The following is an 18,661-nucleotide window of genomic DNA, read 5'->3' as shown; positions in this document are numbered from 1 at the left end:
AAGAACCTTCCACCTCACGCACTCCACGCCAACCAATTGCATGGGCGACACTAGGATACAGAACAAATTTGAGGCTTCGACTTGTTCTTTGTCCTTGACCGTCCGATCTTCGCAGATGTAACCCTATTCATTTGATTAGCATGCCTCACAAATCTGAGGCTCTAATTTGATCTTCAGTCTTGATTGTTAGATTGTCTCTGATTTAAACTTGTACGTTGGATTAGCGTGCCTCACAAATCTAAGGCTCCAATTTGAAGACGCATTTGTGTTCGTCCGATCTCGTTGGATTTAAATTTCGCCTTTCGAATATTGCATGTGTGTTATCGTCTACCACAAATCTGAGGGTTTGATTTACGAGCAATACCAATCCTCCAATTTGTGGTGGAGTAAATCGGACCGTCCGATTTATTTTTTGCCGTCTTTCCCACTCCTGGATAACACACAAAGCTCTAATAATGGTGAAAAATACCATTGTACTTGCAATATAAAAATTAAAAAGCCACAATATTTATTTTTTTTAAATTTTGGAAATTGAATCTCGTGTAATGCGAGGGAAAAAAAATATTTTTCCTTCTCTTAATGTACGATTTGAAAACTAATATCAATCCATTTGAGAAGTCCATCTTCAAATTTTATGTATAAGATTTCAAAACTTATATCAGTTGATCTAAAGTCAGAATAAATTTATGACTACAAAATTATACATCTAAAATCACAAAGCACTTTGGTGATATTGATAAAAACCAATTCAATCTTATGAATTCCATCATTCTAACAACCCATGATTAGTTTATGAAAAAATCATTATCAGGTTATAACGGGTTTATCTTACAATAAGACCAACTTCAGACTCATAAGTTTTCAATGATGGTATCCCATGAAGACTCATACCCGCATTTGCAACAAAAGAAAACACTCAGGTAAGAAAACAAAAGGCATTAAAATTGATTATTGTATTACAAAAGGAAAACACTCAAATAAGAAAATATTTTTGACTTTCGTACATGTCTTTTTTCATGTATATGCTATCCAAGAATTGGAGGATGTGAGGTACATAAGGAATCAAGAGTTGGAGAGATGGGAGAATTGGTGAAGAATATATAGTGGCAGAGACAACAACAAAACCAGAAACAACGCAAAAACACCAACGAAAGAGTAAGTCAGAACGGGGATGATGGCAGAACTCTTCCTCCTTTCGTATCCTTTTTTTTATCACAATGCCTTCTCGCCCTCTGAAATAAAATTAACCCCTACCCTCTCTGTTTAAATTCGAACTGACTCTCAGCATTCCTTGCGTGATGCTTGAGTCAGAAACCTGCATAGTGTGGGATGATAATGTCAGATCCTCGTGGTCAATTTCCACACAGCTCATTCATTTGTACATCCCTAAAAACAAACCAATATAAAAAATAATTTTTAAAAATTAAAAGAAATCATATATTGCAATTTGAAATTTGCAATTTATAATTTTAAAAATCGAAAAAGAGTGCAGGTTTCGATTTCAGAACCATTGGTCACGGGACAAGTTAAGTGGCGATTTCATAGGCATCCTCGTGTTATTGCATTGGCCACCATTTATTTATGTATATATGCATCATGTTCCTCTCTGTAATAAAAACAAATACCAGTAAATGAACATATATATGAAAACCTCATTTTTTTAAAATAAATAGATAAATTGAACGAAAAGAATTGACATTTTGGAAGTTTAATAGTTGAAGTTACAATGTGGCTATGCTCCTTCCCACAAGACCAAGAGCGACATACAAATGACTCCTACAAGAAGTGCAAGAATTGCAGCAAGTTGGAGCCTAAGACTCCTTAGCATTTTAGGGTTCATAAAGTCGGAAGCAAGAAGATCAACAAGAGCCATGTAAATTAGAATCCCTGCGGATGCTGATAGCAGAATCCCTTCAACTATTAAAGCCTTTGGACTGCCTTCGTTGTAGATTTTTGATATACCAATACCAACCCCAATTCCGGTTGGGATTGTGAAGCAAAAGAATAGTACCATAATTACAACTGTATAATTTTTAAATTGCGCCTAATCAAAGAAACAACAAATATTAGTCAAAGTGATATTTTAGAATTTGTAGAATTGAAGAAAAATAAATAGATTGAAAGGAACGATAATTTTTATTTATTTTGTTTTAAATTTTGCATTAACCATTTATAGAGGAATATTAGAGAGCTATCAAAATTTATTGTTTTTAGCTATCAATTAACCATCAATGTTTAAAAGTATGAGATAAAGTATATTGTTAAATTATTAAACTAAAAAAATTGAATTGATTGCTAGATAATAACAAAAAATAATAAATTCTGATGATCTATAATATTTTTTTTATAGTTAAATGGAGTTTTCACATGAACTTTTTTAAATAAATAAAATAAATATATTATTTGCTAATAATATATGCAAATCTAGTTACATTTTTTATCCCTCGTTTTACGTCTCATTTATACTACAAACTAAATACTTATAAAAAATTAAGAGAACTATTTTATTTGCAAGTGAGATACGATTTATGAAAACCTGTATATATGGCAATGAGATAGGTGTGGATGGATGTAAATTTTGATTTCTTAGATTTCATATTGGTGATTCTTGATTTCTTCCTTTGACCATCCTTTAAAGATAGAAGAAATCGGATTGGTTCATTAACGGGTCTTGGGCACAAACTCATCTTCACCATCCCTGTTGTTGGATGCGTCATTCTCATCTATATACTCTTCATCCGGCTCAGAGCCCTCCTTCGTAGTCGACCGAAGCAATTTACTGGAGACGAGGTGTTCTATCACTTGTTGGGCTAAAACTTTTCCATTAATATCAAACATTACTCGAATATGATCATCACTCTCAAGTCAGAAATCCGATATCAGAATAATCTTTTTTAAAGTTTGTTAGGAATTTGTATTTGATATTCCCAATTTCTTTTAGACCAAGTGTCCCCATATTCATCAATCTGCATGAGGTTTTCAACTGAGACAAAAAATCTATATGTGGTGAGTGCGCATTAGTGTAGGACCGGTGTATTCAAATAAGACGAACTCCATTCTCACTTTCCTTTATGTCTGCATTTGGATAAGAAGAGGGTTAAGGGGCTAGCAAGTTTTGTAATTTGTAATTATTATTAATATTTTTAATGGTGTGAGACTACATCTAATGCATATAAGATTGTTTACTTTTCTTTTGCTGGCTAAATGCTGACCAAATTTTAATAAAATTGCTGTCCCATAAACTTCCTTTTTGGTTAAATACTAACAAATTGCTACCAGCTATTTGTGAGAAAAAGAAGAAGAAAATAATGAAAATGATTAGTGTTGGTTTATGGTGAATGCAGATAGAGTTTAAATTTTTGTCTGTCATAATCTTATTTATATTATAAATGAAAAATATGTAACGAGGGATAAAAATGTAAATGTTCTAGATTTGCATATATCAATAAATAATATATTTATTTTATGAGTTTAGCTAACATGTATCTTGAAAGCATATCATAAGTTTATTATTAATAGAAAATTTTAAATATTTTTATTTAATAAATATAAAATAAATACATTAAAAATTTAAATTTTTTATATTTTCAATAAATTTTTTTTACTTTTGTAATCTTAACATGTGTTTTAACAACACATATTAACTAAATCCTTATTTTATTTATTCTTAAAAACATTCCGTTTTCACATTCTGGCTGACAATAAAGAGGTATATGAACTAATTAAGTGTTAGAGAAATTATTAAATATTCGTATATCACTAAAGTGGATTATACTTACGATATTTATGACAATCTCTAATATTTTATGTCTAACTAAATGTCAACTTAAAAGAGGTAGTATAAATATAATCCACTCAAACTTTTCATAAACACTAAGTAATCTATTCTGTGCTTATGAAAGAAAACTACAAACGCAAGCACAATTTTTTTTGTTTATATATAAATACATTTGTAAGAAGTAGCACCTGGGAAATGCAGGCACCAAGTCCCATGCCTTCAAAGCATTGATGAAAACTCAATGCAGCTACCAGAGGCTTGATTGTGTTAGGACTTTGGGACACCCCAAGAGACACCCCAACAATGATTGAATGCGCAACAATAGCTAACTCCAAAATCTGAAGAGAGTAAGATTAATATATTCTACATCTTTAAATATGTGTATATTTGGACATTTATTAAATTTAAAGTAAAAAAAAAAATGAAACAGTTAAAATGAGTATAAACCATAATTCAGTCCAATAATGGTAAAATGGGACCACAAATTCAGAATGTTCATCAAAATCTTATTAAATCTAAATGTCTCATACTATATTCCTAGTAATCATTTGAAGTAAAATAAAAAAGAGAAAGAGAGAGAGAGAGTTAAGGAAAAAAGAGAATTGAATATTCTTGCCTCCCCTCAATTGTATGAAGAGTTGTCCTGATCTAGTTATGAAATAATGTAACAGAGCATGTGATAAAAGAATTTGAGCCATCCCTTCATGTTCAAGAATGATCATTTTGACGGTTTTTTGAGTTTGCATAAATTTGTATATTTTTTATTTATTTTATATTAAAATTCTTTTTTTTTAAGCTTAATATAGGTGAAACTTAAAATTTTTAAATTATAAAAACTATAAAGAATATCTAATATTCATAAATTATCCAACGATCTTATCCTTTATATAAAGTGGGAGGGAAGAGTTACATACCTGAGACACTATAGTATTTCGAAGATGATCGGGCGAATGTTCCGGCGAATCTAATCTGTTTGACGAGGGAAGAGCAGGGTTAAGAACGTTACCAGCAGCAGCACCATGATGATGATGATGAACTGCTTCATCCTCATCTTCCAGAGGCTGAGCTTTCATCAATTCAGACCTTTTATGGTAGCCAGTAAGCAAAGCTTCCATGATGAGTGTCCCAATTGCTGCAAGCATTGCCACAAACCCAGAAAACGGAAACAACCCCCAAGGCTTTTCACCAATACAAGGGTTTGTTAGATTCTCAAATGCATCATGAAGAATGTGGATGAACCCTGTTGCTAGGATCACACCAGCAGCAAATGATTTCACCAAGAAGTAGAAATCATTCTCTGGGTTAAGGTATCTGTAGTTCTTCGCCATGATTGGAAGACACACACCAATTATGCTAGCAACTAGTGTTGTTGTCATGGCTATTAGTTTGTACTTTAGTGCCTCAGAAACATTATTGTTGTTGTCATTTGAATTGTCATCACAAGTGCATTTTGATGAGACTAATGTTGTTGTTGTTTGATTCAGGAGGAGGATAATGATGGATACGGTTATGGATTTTCTTGATGGAAGGAACATGATTGATAGTTGTTGTGTGTGGAGGAGAAAATGTTTTTGTGGTCACTCAAAGGGTTTTGATTGAAACGAAATTCGAGCCGACACCATTAACACAAAACTACTGCTCTGCATTATTCAACTATGGGTTTATATTTATAATAAATAATTTATACTTAAATAAGTTTTTTTTTCTTAAATATTAGAAAATTATTAGAATTTATTATTTTAATATTTTTAGTTATCAATGAGTCATTCATGTTTGAAAGGGTAAGTTAAAATATATTATTAAATTACTAAATTAAAAAAATTAAATTAATAATTAAAAATAATGATAAAAAATAATAAATTTTAATAATTTATTATTATTTTTTATTTTAAATAAAAAATTTTATTTTTGATCCCTACATGTTTTTCTATCTAGTAAAATTTCAAAATATCTATTTTAGTTGCTATTAAGTATCGACGGTGATAATTTAACACGCCATGTCAATATTTAATAGAACAAATTAATAGTATAAGAGATGTCTACGAGAATAAAGATTTAAATTTTTTACAATTAAATTATGAAATTAATTATTTTTAGTCAATATCAGCCCTTTTTTTGTTTGAAATCATTTCCCTAACTTTTTTGTTTTTTTTTTGTTTTTTTGTTTTTTTTTTTTTGTGACACCACAATTTTATCTCTCACTACAAATTAATAGTCTATGGACTACTATCGTTTGTTGTTGACCATCTTAAATCTTAAATTTTAAATATTAATCCTAAATTCTAAATGTTAAGTCGTTAAATACAACCAAAACAAAAAGTTAATTAACGTTGACTAATTAGAAGTTAATTTTCTATAATTATTCAATTTTTTACTTCATATATATATATATAGTGAAATTTCTAACCACTCGTAGCAGTTTAGAAAATTTCTATCATCATGAGATTGTAATTTTAACACAAAACTAGAATAAAAACTCTTATTTTAAGTCTCAAATATATTTTTTAATTAAAAAATTGTGATAGCATTGTTCTCGCAATTATAAGATGCGATAAAATACATATAATATATATTTTTCTCTCAATCTCCGTTTTTAAAAATTAAAACTCATGTCTTATTATGCAGAACTAACTAGCTACACTTAATTTTCGATGCCAACAAGATCTAAGTATAATTAATAGCAATTAGAAACAAGGAGAAAATTTTCGATGTCAAACTTTGTAACGAATGTAAAAGAATTTGACTTCAATATAATTTTGGTTTGATGCAATATTATAGAGCTGATACAAGTATATAAACTAAAAACATAAGCAATTGCTGTCATTGGCAACAAGCATAGTGAGTGACGGATATAAATAGGGCAAAAAACCAGAATAAATCAAGGGAAGTTGAAAATTACTTAAATAAGCCAAACTGAAATTCGTTTCTGCAATGAGCCAAACCCTATATTTATATAATTCGAACCAGTGTGATTCGAACTCAATTCATTAGTAATTCGAACCAGAGTGGTTCGAATTATGAAGAGGGAAATTCATTCAAGTAAATCGAACCAGGGTGGTTCGAATTACTTGGGAGGAAAACGTATCACATAATTCGAACGACACTGGTTCGAATTATATAGGGAGAAGCTGCATCAAGTAATTCGAACCAGGCTGGTTCGAATTACACAAATTGAATTCGAACCAGTCCGGTTCGAATTAGTAGTAGACAGTGCAGTATATATATGGTTCTAAACGTGAGTTGCTCTCATAGAGGGTGTAATATGGCTAGTGAGGAGAGTTTTGGGGTTTTGGTTCACCATAGAGGATCCATTAAGAGAAAAACTCGCTCCGGTGTGAAGTTCACAGATAAGGATCCTCTCTGTATCGTCGTGAAACCAACGACGGGCTATGATGATCTTGTTAGATCTGTGCTGATGAAACTCGGTCTGGAAGGTGCGAAGCGAGTGAAGAAGTTTTTCTATCGCATTCCAATCACTGTCTTGCAGGATACGGTGAAGTATGATTGCTTCACGATTGGTAGTGATGAGGACCTGCAAGTCATGTTTCTATGTCGGAGGCAGTTTCCCGAGGTTAGGACACCAGAGTTGTTGGCAAAGTTGGTTGATGTGGTATCCAGCTCAGGGGGTTCGAACCGGAATGCCACCACTGAAGCAGCGGCAGCCGGTTCGAGTTCAAGGCCTGCCGTTGCTTCTTCGTCCGTCCCTGTGTACGAGCCAGCGGTCGAACCAGTCGCCTCCCCGTCTTTTGCTGTTGATCTGAATGATGGAGTAGGCGACGTGGTAGGATCAGTTGATATTCTGCCGAACGCTTTACAGGGAGTTCCACCGGTTGGCGTCGGTGACGGAGTGTTGGGTGATGTAGAGGAGGACGACGTCGAGCCGGATATGATTGAGGATGACAGCGGCGACGAGGTTGGAGCGACTGAGCCTGCTTTGGTAGTCGGTGGTTCTAGTTCTGGCACACAGTAGTATCCACCATATTTTTCCTCTTTGGACCTAGATGCCATGAGGCAAGAGGGTGTTTCAGGGCACTCTGTTGGATTCGGAGCTAGAGATGCTGAAGGGACTGCTGGTTTGACAGAGTTCCAGGTTGGTCAGCAATTTCAGGATAAAGACGAGGCCCTGTTAAGTGTGAAGACTTACAGCATCCGGCGAGGGGTACAGTACAAGGTTGTGGAGTCTGATCATCGCCGTTATGTGGGCAAGTGTTCTGAGTTTGGGAATGGGTGCACATGGTTGATTCGACTGAGTCTGCGGAAGCGCAAGGGCATTTGGGAGGTCAAGCGGTACAATGGACCTCACACTTGTCTTGCGACCTCCATCTCGAGTGACCACAGGAGCTTGGATTATCATGTGATTTCCGCGTTCGTTATGCCAATGGTTAGGGCCGATGCATCCGTCAGCATCAAGGTGCTCCTAAATGCCACAGCAGCACACTTCGGGTTTAGGCCGACTTACAGGAGGGTCTGGATGGCGAAGCAGAAGGCAATTGCCCTCGTATATGGTGACTGGGATGAGTCATACAACGAGCTCCCCAGGTGGGTTTTGGGAGTCCAATTGACGATGCCCGGTACTGTTGCAATCCTACGGACGAGCCCCGTTCGAGTTAGTGGACAAGTAGACGAGTCTCAAGCTTTTTTTCACAGACTTTTCTGGACGTTTCCACCGCTCATCCAGGCATTTCGCCATTGCAAGCCTTTAGTTAGCATTGATGGGACCCATCTGTATGGGAAGTACGGGGGTACTTTGCTCATCGCGATTGCACAGGACGGGAATTCCAACATTCTACCCGTTGCATTCGCACTAGTAGAAGGTGAGAATGCAGAGTCTTGGTCATTCTTTCTCTCCCACCTTAGACAGCACGTGACACCGCAGCCCGGTCTTCTGGTTATATCGGACAGGCATAACGGCATAAAGGCTGCGCTTGAGGCTCCGGACGGGGGTTGGTTACCTCTATCTGCATACCGTGCATTCTGCATTCGACACGTAGCGGCTAATTTTGCCCTTACCTTCAAGGGCAAAGATGCACATAGGCTTCTAGTGAATGCCGCATATGCCAAGACCGAGGTTGAGTTTGATTACTGGTTTGATATTCTTCGGTCTGAAGACCCGGCGATGTGTGAGTGGGCGAACCGGATTGATTATTCCTTATGGACTCAGCATCGTGACGAGGGACGGAGATTCGGTCACATGACGACGAATATCTCGGAGTGTGTGAACTCAATCCTAAAGGGTGTCAGAAACCTCCCTGTTTGCTCTTTGGTGAAGGCAACATATGGAAGGCTTGCGGAACTCTTTGTTCGCAAGGGTAGAGAGGCTGAGGCCCAGATGGGAACCGGACAGCAATTCAGTCAGTACTTGGTGAAGTGTATAGAGGCCAACTTGAAGAATTCGAGGTGCTTCACGGTGACTTTGTATGACCGGGATAACTCCGAGTTCACCGTAGCCGAGACCACCCCGACGGGCTCTTTCTCATTAGGTACCTACAGAGTATCGCTTGCAGCCAGGACCTGTGACTGCGGGTACTTCCAGGCACTTCATTTCCCGTGCCAGCACGCACTTGCATGCTGCGCCTACTCACGGGTTACCTGGTCCTCTTATGTTCACAGCGTGTATCAGATTAGTTCAGTGTTCCGTGTGTACCAGATGGGATTCACACCGCCGATACCAGAGGGATTCTGGCCACCTTACGACGGGCCAACCGTGATCCCGGACCCTGCCAAGAGGCGGGCAAGAGAGGGTCGTCCGAGATCCACTAGGATACGGACGAACATGGACGAGGCATATCCGAATCGGCCAAAGAGGTGTGGCCTTTGTCGCCAACCCGGACACACCCGCAGGAGTTGCCCACAGCTTGGAGGACCGTCTCACACGGGGGGCCAGTAGTAGCGATCTTGTTATTGTTAGTGTTCATTGATTTTATTTTTCCTGTAACTTGTTATTTAAGATGATTTGTGTTATCTGTTTATCCTTTTACCTTCTAGTAATGAAAAAGTTGCATCTGAATTTGAATTTGGTTAGAAATCCCATGACTGCAAAAGTTGATAACTACAGTGTCATATGATTCAATGATAATACATAGTCACTAATCCACTAGGTAAATAACAGATTTTTAAGTACAATAAAATGAGCATACAACAAGGAAAAATAGCTCTAAAGTAAATCATCTAAAATACATGAGTGAACCCTAATGTCCAAAATACATGAAATGTAAATCATCTAAACAAGTGGGAGCCTGTCCCACAACGACGGGGAACCCGTGGCCTCTGACCTCTGCGGATGAACGGCTCCTCATCCTCTATCTCATCTGCGTCCTCATGCGGGGTAGGCTGTGCGGGTGGCGTAAAATGGAGTGGTGCGGCAGACGGCCCGGCGACAGACTGTGATGCAGCGGTGTAAGCGGAATGTGGGGTACCTCCCAAAGCAAACTGGTCACCAACAGGAGTCGTAGCAGGCTCGTTAAGATCAACATCTAAGGGTGCCTGCGTGGCAGGGGTCTGAGGACGCCTCCTGCCCGGCTCGTCCTCCTGCATGATAGCCGAAATCTCCGCCAGAAACCGTGGACTGCCGAAGTCCGGATCGAGCGTATCTGCCCCAAGGAAGTCCTGCCACTGTGATCCGGGAATAACCCATGGAGTACCGTCCTGCTGAGGCTGGTCGTCGGTGGGTACTCCAACAAAGTAATGTCCAAAAGGACCGGACCCAAGTCCAGCGTCACTAGGCTCAGCCCCGTCACCCATCCCGGAGCCATACCACTCACCTCCGTGAACCCCATCCTGGGTACTACCACCAGCAACTGAGGCCGCCCTGCACCATCCCCGCCCTCAGGCCCATGCTGATCATCGTCATCGTCCTGAGGGTCAGGTGCAGCGGCATGAACCGCAGCACGCCCTCTACCTCTGCCAGGATGATGTCGTCGTCGACCCCTAGCGGGGCCGGCCTCGTCGCCAGCCTCCATAGCACGCTCAAGCCAACCCCAGTCACGCTGGCTACGACGTGTGCCCACGCGAGCTCTCCTATCAACCCGCCTCCTATCCGGCACGTCGTCAGGCCGATCCATCTCAGGTACTTGCCCAGCTCCCCGCTGTGAGGCCTCAACAGGAATAGCAGCGGCTCTCGGATCGCCCAACTGCGGATCCGGAGACAAAAACCTCTTCCCGTGCTGACTCCACCAATCCAAGAACAGATGCGACGGACCAGGGTCAGTAACAACATCGAATCTCAGCACGCTCTCCGTACGGTCCTCCCAATACTGATGCCACTTCTGCAAATGGGACGGGAACCATCGGTCGCCGCCTCTGCCGTCCTTCGACATCAGAAAGTCGATGTTCAGGGCGGCCTGTGGACGGGGCTGCACCCCTCCAAACTGCGGAAGAACTCTGTCTACCTGATGCCACTCTATGACGGCAAAGTAGATAAGCGATGTAACAGACCGCCACAGCACCATATGCCGAGGCTCCAAAACCTCGGGATGCACGACCTGAAGTACGTCAGGGCTACTGTACGGCATCCAGATAAACTGCACGCAGAACGATACAATGTCAGGGCAACTCGTGATGCCAACTCGTAAATTGTGGTTAAATAAAAAAACTTATTAAGTTACATACTGACCTCTCTATCCTGCAACCGGTCTATCCATAGCCTCCACGTCTGAACTCTAGGACCCTTCTCGCTACTGGAAGGGATGTAACCTGACCACCTGCAACATGCACATGTGTTACCGCTACTTATATGTGTGCTTAGGGTATCCAATAGTAAATTGAAATAGACAAAGATTAGGGAAGTACCTCGAGGCCAGTGGCCAGCTGAACGTCTCAAATCCTGCAGGCCTAAACCGAGGAAATCGCCAGAAAATCCATGACTGAAGTAGCTGAAGTGGGCCCGCTAGCTTGATAACATTTCTGTTCGCCACACGGCACATGCACCGGTACAACCATGCCAGTGCTGCAGAACTCCAGCTGTAGGTCCCCATCTCCTCCAGCCTAGCTACAAACGGAAGCCATCTGATGTGAACGCGGTTACCCGACTTGTCCGCAAAAAGCTGCGTGCCCAACAACATCATGATGTACGCACGGGCATAACGACGCACAGTATCCTCATCAGCTCCCTCCGGGCACTCACCAAACGTCTCCTGAAACCAGCTGCAGTTGACCGCGTACTTCTGAACCTGGCTAGGAGGAGGTACCACTCCAAACAACTCCTCGAACCAAACCCAGGCTGGACGGCCACCCTCGATGTATATATGGAACTCTGATAGGCAGCCGCTGACGTAACGCCCGTCCACTGGCAAACCCAGCTGGTATGCCACGTCCTGCAGTGTGATAGTGCACTCTCCGAACGGCATATGAAACGTGTGAGTCTCCGGACGCCATCGCTTAACAAACGCACTCACAAGGGCCTCGTTCAACCTTGCAAGATGGTAAAGACCAGCCATCTGCAGGTACGGAACGTATCTGTCATCCAGGACCATGCCCTGCTGCCGCCGCATGCTCCTGATGCATCGCTGAGGCTGCGGAAGAAATGAACCGCATTCTTAGAACCAGCATAATTACCGGTGACAAACATAATCAACACGATAATTGATAAACCAAAAAATCTTACTATGTATAGCCGCTTAAAAATACCAAGAACGAGAACCATTTGCATAAGAAACTTAAATTAGAAACCCCCATAGGCTACTGACATGAAAGATCTAACATTATAAAACCACAACTAAACCGCCTACATAAACCACTACTAGAAACCACTAACGTAAACCGTTAACGTAAACCGCTTACATAAACCACATACATAAACCAGTAACATAATCCACTAACATAAACCACTAACATAAACCACTAAGATAAACCACCAACATAAACCACTAACAAAAACCACTAACGTAAACCGTTAACGTAAACCGCTTACATAAACCACATACATAAACCACTAACATAAACCACTAACATAAACCACTAAGATAAACCACTAACATAAACCACCAACATAAACCGCTAACAAAAACCACAAACGTAAATCGTTAACGTAAACCGCTTACATAAACCACATACCTAAACCACTAAGATAAACCACTAACATAAACCACCAACATAAATCACTTACAAAAACCACTAACATAAACCATTTACAGAAATCACTAACATAAACCACTAAAATAAACCACCAACTAAACCAATATCTTACTCGCATGCCAAACCACAAACTCACATGTACCGGTAAAACAAAGTTATTTCCGTACTAACCTCTTCGTTGATGACCCCAGCTATATGGGCGACTCCGTCCAAGCGATATAACCGCGCCGGATCGTCTCCCATGAGCAGAATATTGCGTTCAGGTCTTTCGCGGAGAGAATCTGGGTCGTTTTCTCTGAGATTTGGTGGGGCAGGGGAAGGTGAGAATGGTTCGAATGAGGCTGATTCGAACTCCTTATATAGCCCATTCCCTAGTAATTCGAACCAGGGTGGTTCGAATTACTAACAACCTTGCTTAAGCGTAATTCGAACCAGGGTGGTTCGAATTACATGAAGAACACATTTTCCCTTAATTCGAACTGGAGTGGTTCGAATTACTTGCATAGGTAGTTCGAACCAGTCTGGTTCGATTTACATTCAATTTTTTCTTCGAAATTCGAACTGGTCTGGTTCGAATTATTTGAGGATGAAGTTCGAACTACCCTGGTTCGAATTACATAAAAATATGATCTGGCTCATTGCTGTATCGATTTTCATTTTGGCTCATATAGGTAAATTTGGATTGATGTTGGCTTATTATAGTGGTTTGCCCATATAAATAGTAATTTCAATGCCAGAATATAAACCTCATGACAAATGTTAAACGACAAACTAAGAATTAGTGCTTATTTGGATATTATTAAGATGATAGAAAAAAGAAATTTTAATAAAAAAGATTTTTTTGAACGTATTTAATAAATTTTTAATAATAAAAATAAAAATATTAAAAAAATAAAATTTATTTTGAGAGGCTAAAATTTACGTCTTTTTAAAAAAAATTCATTAAAAATATATTTTCACATAATAAATAAAAAATATTTTTATATTATTGTTCTCAAACATAATTGATAAATAAAAAAAAGTCATCAAAAAATTTGATAAATAAAAATTTTTTTATATGAAATATTTAAACATAAAATTACTTTTATTTTTTTATAAAATCTTTAAAAAATAATTCAAAAAAATATATTTTCTTATAAGATCATCCAAACACGAACTCAGTATAATATAATTTAACAAAAGTTAGTTGAGAAACAGTGACGCACATATATGTTACTATAATTTTTTCAGTAGTATCTAACAATAATAATTATTTTTTCAATTAAATTAATTAATTTGACTCTATTAGAATTTTTTTTACTCAATTTTTTTCATTTGATAGTCAATTTAAAATTTTTATTTTAGATATGTATTTTTATGATCAATTATCAAACTTAAATTTGAGATTGATATTTTTTATTAGAAATTAGTTGAGACTTAAAAGAATATTATTTATTCATAAGTGTTTCTTTTTTTTATAGTTAATTTTAATTTTGTCGTAACAACTTCAATTATGAATATTATAAAGAGCCAATTTCGTAATCATAAAGAAGATAAATTTTTAAATGATTGTTTATAAAAGAGATATTTGACAATGAAAAACTTATTCAATTTTTCTTTTAAATATAAAACTTAGAATAATAGAATTCTAAGATATACGTTATAATTTAAATTATTATTTTAATATTTTAATTTGTTAGTTAGATAATTGAAAAATTAATAAAAAAATATAATTATAAAAATATAATTTAATTACTCTATTATTTTTTATAGCTTTATCAATTTTTTATTTAGGTCTTTTTAATTTAAAAATTTGTAACTATATTGAATTTCTATATTATATAAAAAATTTTAATTAGGTCTTTTTTTATTTTTTTTAAATATTTATATTTTTGTAGATGTAAGATGAATTATAAAATATTTTAGAATTAATGTGTATTTTCTGAAAAATAACAATTACTAAGAATATAATTAAATTTTTTATCTAATATAATGTTTTAATTATAAATTCTTAAATTATAAGAACTAATAAAATAATTAAATTAAAAAATTATTATTATATTATATATATTTTGTTTTCACTTAAAAACTTTTAGATTTGTCACCGATTGAAAGTGGAATTGTAAAAGAAATAATCAATGAAAAAATTTAACTGACATTTGGTTCAACAGAAATAGCAAAAATAGTCAGCAGATTTTTACTTCCTTTTTTGCCCTTTTGGATTTAATCACAAGAATAAGGGGGAAGAGAAAATAAAAGTCTTATCCACACCCAAAAGTTTCTTCTTCAATATATGGCCCTCTAAGAGAATTATTGATGGTATAAATTACATATGGTTATTGGCTGAGACTTGTGTATCGCAAAGCTGTTTGTCTCATATATGGTCACACTAAGTTTTATTTCCAGCAATAACTAAGTTGTGGTATAAAATTTTTTTTAGCATATATGGGTGGATGAGTGTGTGTATATGACCAAACAAATTACATATGGTTATTGGTTCTAAGGTCTATTTCAATCTAATATAGTCAGTTTATTCAATTGAATATTGACGTATGTGATATTAAAGAACAAATTTTTAGTAGCAGAAAAATACTTTATTTACACATTGAAGACATAGGAAAAATCATGAGAGAGAGGGTGAGAGACCGTGGGTGTGGGAAACATAAACGGGGTAGATATAGGAATCAGGACATAGATGCAAGAATTTGGAATCGAAAAGAGTATCGAAGATTAGAGAATGAATCTATCTCTATTTTTGTGGATAATCTCTCTGAAGATATATCGAAGAGAGAGTTGTTTTAGTTGTTCAATTGAATGGGACGCATAAATGATATATATCTATCACGAAAACAAAAAAGTAGTAATATATATATTTTTGCGTTCATAAGATACACCGCAAAGGGAGGCACTTTGAAGGCGGTAAAGAAAATGAATCGAATGAGATTGAGAGGAAGGTTATGTTTGTCAGGGAAGCAAAATACAGGCGAGTGTCGGGTACGAATGATATGAAGAGAGCTGAGATGGAAGAAGATGATCAGAACACTTCTACTCGTCGGCTGCGACGTAAGGAGGTTTAGATAGAGGCCCAAAAGAATACAACAGAACTGAAAAAGGAGACAACAGTCAGAGATCCTCATGGCAATTGATGGACAAAAAAGGTGGAAGTAGCTGTGGCAAAAGAACATTTGGATTGGCTACAGAGAAGTATCGTGGGAGGGACAAGAGCTGTTATCAACTTTGACTCGTTGAAGTCTCATATTGCAAAAAATTTTCCTCAAGTCACCCAAGTACGAGAACTGGGCGCTTATAAAGCGTTCCTGACTTTTGACAGTATGTTGAGTGCTGAGGAGGCATACACCTTCAAAATGAATAGCCTTTTACAGTTTTTTCATAGTGTCTGGAGATGGGAGGAGTCAGAGCGGAGCGAAACTAGAAGAGTGTGGCTAGAATGTTTTGGAGTTCCGTTGCATGCTTGGTCAGCGAAAACTTTTAAAACCATAGGGGGTCAGTAGGGTGAAGTAGTTGGTTGCGATACAATGACAGAATCGTGCAATAGTTTCAGTGTTGGACGAGTACAAATTGATACCTTTGTTATGGACCTGATTAACGAATGGATACACATTACAATAGGAATCAATGGCTTTGATGTCTTGGTTAAAGAAGTGGGTCAAGAGACATATGGAATAGACTGTCAGTTGGATAATGGTGCGGACGGAGACACCAGCAGTAAACAACAAAGAAAAAGTACTGTAGGCAATCATGCGGATGCGGCCGCCAAATCAGTGAGGCAAGCATACCTACCGGAATACGTAGATCCGGCGGAAGAACTGGTGATGTCGGTGACGCGGGAGGATGAAGAAGCCAAGGACAGATTGGTAATTACAGGTAGTATTTTGAATGAGTGGCTTAGTGGAGATTTAAATCAGAATCGTCTAAATTTGGTAACGTCTAACACAAATAATGTTCATAATGAAGAGAGAGCTGATTCTGTGGGGGTGCCATTATGAGCAACAATGAAGATTGTGATAAAATTGTATCCTTGATTTTTGACAATGTGCACTGTGGGCAACAAGGGGGTGTCAGTAAGAAAAATGAAATTAACAACGATAGGAAAAAAAGTGGGCCAAAACTACTTTCAATTACAACTTGGGCTATGGAATGCCCTTGGGCCTAAACGGCTTAGCGGACCAAAGCTAGAAGGCTGTTGAGGCATACTCGCTGGTTGGGCCCGGCTAGCTGGAACCGGTTCGGGTGGAAAGTAGCAAACTGATGGAGATCCGACCAGCCCAGGACGCAACAGATGCACAAATGTTTCTTGGGGGTGGAGGCGTTGCTCTGACCCAGGGAAGGAGCGCATGGTGAACTGAAGCATGCCATGAGGGGAACCGAGGCCGCCATGGCAACGCGAAGCGAGCAAAACCTCTTCAACTATGTGTAGGCACGATGAAGGACGGGGCTGTCGATGAGAAAATTGTGAATGGTGGATATAGCGATGTTGGAGCTGGTTGAGAGTGAAACTGTGGAAGCCATGATGTCGTGAACCAGATTGGAACAACTCAGCGATGCCTAGGTATGGTGAAGGCTGGGATGGTGGTTGGGAAGGCGGTGAATGTTGAAACCCACGATTCGGAGGAATTGGAGGTTGAGGAACTTGCGACGGTACTGGCTGAGTGGAAGGTTGGAAGGACTAAAGGGGTTGAGGGGGGTGACAACGTTGAGCTCCGTGTGAGTAGAGTTCATGGCTACGAGGAAGATGCCAGAGGTGAGAAGGGTGAAATCAGGGATGCCAACGATGATGGGAATGATGGGGATATAGATGGGGAAAACGGATCAGATGGGGAGAACAAGGCTATGAGTGTACCTGAAAACAGAAGCTGGGTTAATGTGGAAGCTGTAGTTAGTGAGGCTGTAAATGGAGGCTGTGGATCAAAGATAGGTCAGAGGACGCTAGTGCAGGGTGGGAATGCAGCTAGGGATATGCAAATAGGGGACTACATTGAGGAAAACGATGAGGAAACTAGCGACAATCAGAATACAACATTGGAGGAGTAGATGTTGGAAACAAGAGGACATAGGAAGTAGCAGTTGAGTCTGGTGTAATTTTATATAACGAAGAAGATGATATCATGGCCATCCTCCAAGCTCAAAATGAAGAAATTGCTTAGAAAAAAAGATTAGCAAAACAGAAGGCGAAAGCAAGACAGAGCAGACCTAAGAATAACAAAAAGGTGTGTAATAATCCTTTAAAATGATCTTTAGTTCATGGAACGTTAGGGGGTTGAAGGGGGATGGGAAAATGAGAATGATTAAAGACCTAAAGAAAAAATACAAGCTTCACATGTTAGGTCTAATTGAGACTAAAAGGCAAGTAATAACAAAGTTTGATGTAACAAATATATGGGGGTGTGATAATGCTGGGTGGGAATATGTTGAGTTTGACGGTGCATCGAGTAGGTTGTTATTAATATGGGATGAAATGATTTTTAAATTGAGTAATTCTTATAAGGGAGAGAGATGGTTGTGTGCGGAAGGGATGATATTGAAGAATAATTTTAATTGTGCTTTTGTATTAGTTTATGGTGCTCATACTAGAGATGAAAAACTTGCTGTATGGGAGGAGTTGAGCTACGTAGCCGGATTATGTCAGGTCCCTTGTTATTTTATGGGAGATTTTAATGAGACTGTACAAGTGAAGGAAAGACAAGATACTACTAGCTTACCAGCATCTGCTGAAGAGTTCAGAAATTGGGTACAATGAATGCACTTGTTGGACCTGGCACTTAATGACCGTAAGTTTACTTGGTTGAGAGGTCGTTCATGCAGTCGGATTGA

General features: G+C 38.2%; 2 protein-coding genes across 6 annotated transcripts; both read right to left on the bottom strand.

Moving 5' to 3' along the window:
* Positions 1 to 920: 920 nt before the first annotated feature.
* LOC112750775 (zinc transporter 5) lies at positions 921 to 5,426 on the bottom strand. Of its 5 annotated transcripts, none has more exons than XR_011872293.1 (5): positions 4,693 to 5,426; positions 3,967 to 4,116; positions 1,698 to 2,044; positions 1,509 to 1,606; positions 921 to 1,386 (listed from the first exon to the last, which is right to left on the bottom strand). XR_011872293.1 is itself a non-coding variant. In XM_072216826.1 (3 exons), exons 1-3 carry the CDS (start codon positions 5,311 to 5,313, stop codon positions 1,733 to 1,735), a joined length of 1,083 nt encoding a protein of 360 aa, XP_072072927.1. In that variant the 5' UTR covers positions 5,314 to 5,426; the 3' UTR covers positions 1,679 to 1,732. The 5 variants fall into 5 exon arrangements, 1 of the variants encoding a protein (XP_072072927.1); XR_011872290.1 differs by having other exon boundaries at positions 921 to 1,315; XR_011872291.1 differs by having other exon boundaries at positions 1,726 to 2,044.
* Positions 5,427 to 11,190: 5,764 nt separating this feature from the next.
* On the bottom strand, positions 11,191 to 12,138 carry LOC140179544 (protein MAIN-LIKE 1-like). Its single transcript, XM_072218419.1, has 2 exons — positions 11,567 to 12,138; positions 11,191 to 11,478 (listed from the first exon to the last, which is right to left on the bottom strand). Exons 1-2 carry the CDS (start codon positions 12,121 to 12,123, stop codon positions 11,379 to 11,381), a joined length of 657 nt encoding a protein of 218 aa, XP_072074520.1. The 5' UTR covers positions 12,124 to 12,138; the 3' UTR covers positions 11,191 to 11,378.
* Between the last annotated feature and the right edge of the window lie 6,523 nt (positions 12,139 to 18,661).

Source organism: Arachis hypogaea, chromosome 15 (genome assembly GCF_003086295.3).
Source record: "Arachis hypogaea cultivar Tifrunner chromosome 15, arahy.Tifrunner.gnm2.J5K5, whole genome shotgun sequence".
NCBI lineage: Eukaryota > Viridiplantae > Streptophyta > Magnoliopsida > Fabales > Fabaceae > Arachis > Arachis hypogaea.
The sequence above is the reverse complement of the archived record's forward strand: the minus strand, read 5'-3'. Positions and strand labels throughout refer to the sequence as shown.

What these genes read in the sequence shown, in the direction of transcription:
- LOC140179544 (XM_072218419.1), bottom strand. Translation starts at nt 12,123, where the DNA reads ATGCCGTTCGGAGAGTGCACTATCACACTGCAGGACGTGGCATACCAG. An exon ending in AGCTGGCCACTGGCCTCGAG is followed by an intron (nt 11,479 to 11,566) that starts GTACTTCCCTAA and finishes TGCATGTTGCAG; the next exon opens with GTGGTCAGGTTACATCCCTT.
- LOC112750775 (XM_072216826.1), bottom strand. Translation starts at nt 5,313, where the DNA reads ATGTTCCTTCCATCAAGAAAATCCATAACCGTATCCATCATTATCCTC. An exon ending in GAAATACTATAGTGTCTCAG is followed by an intron (nt 4,117 to 4,692) that starts GTATGTAACTCT and finishes TACTCTCTTCAG; the next exon opens with ATTTTGGAGTTAGCTATTGT. An exon ending in TTGGTGCCTGCATTTCCCAG is followed by an intron (nt 2,045 to 3,966) that starts GTGCTACTTCTT and finishes TTCTTTGATTAG; the next exon opens with GCGCAATTTAAAAATTATAC.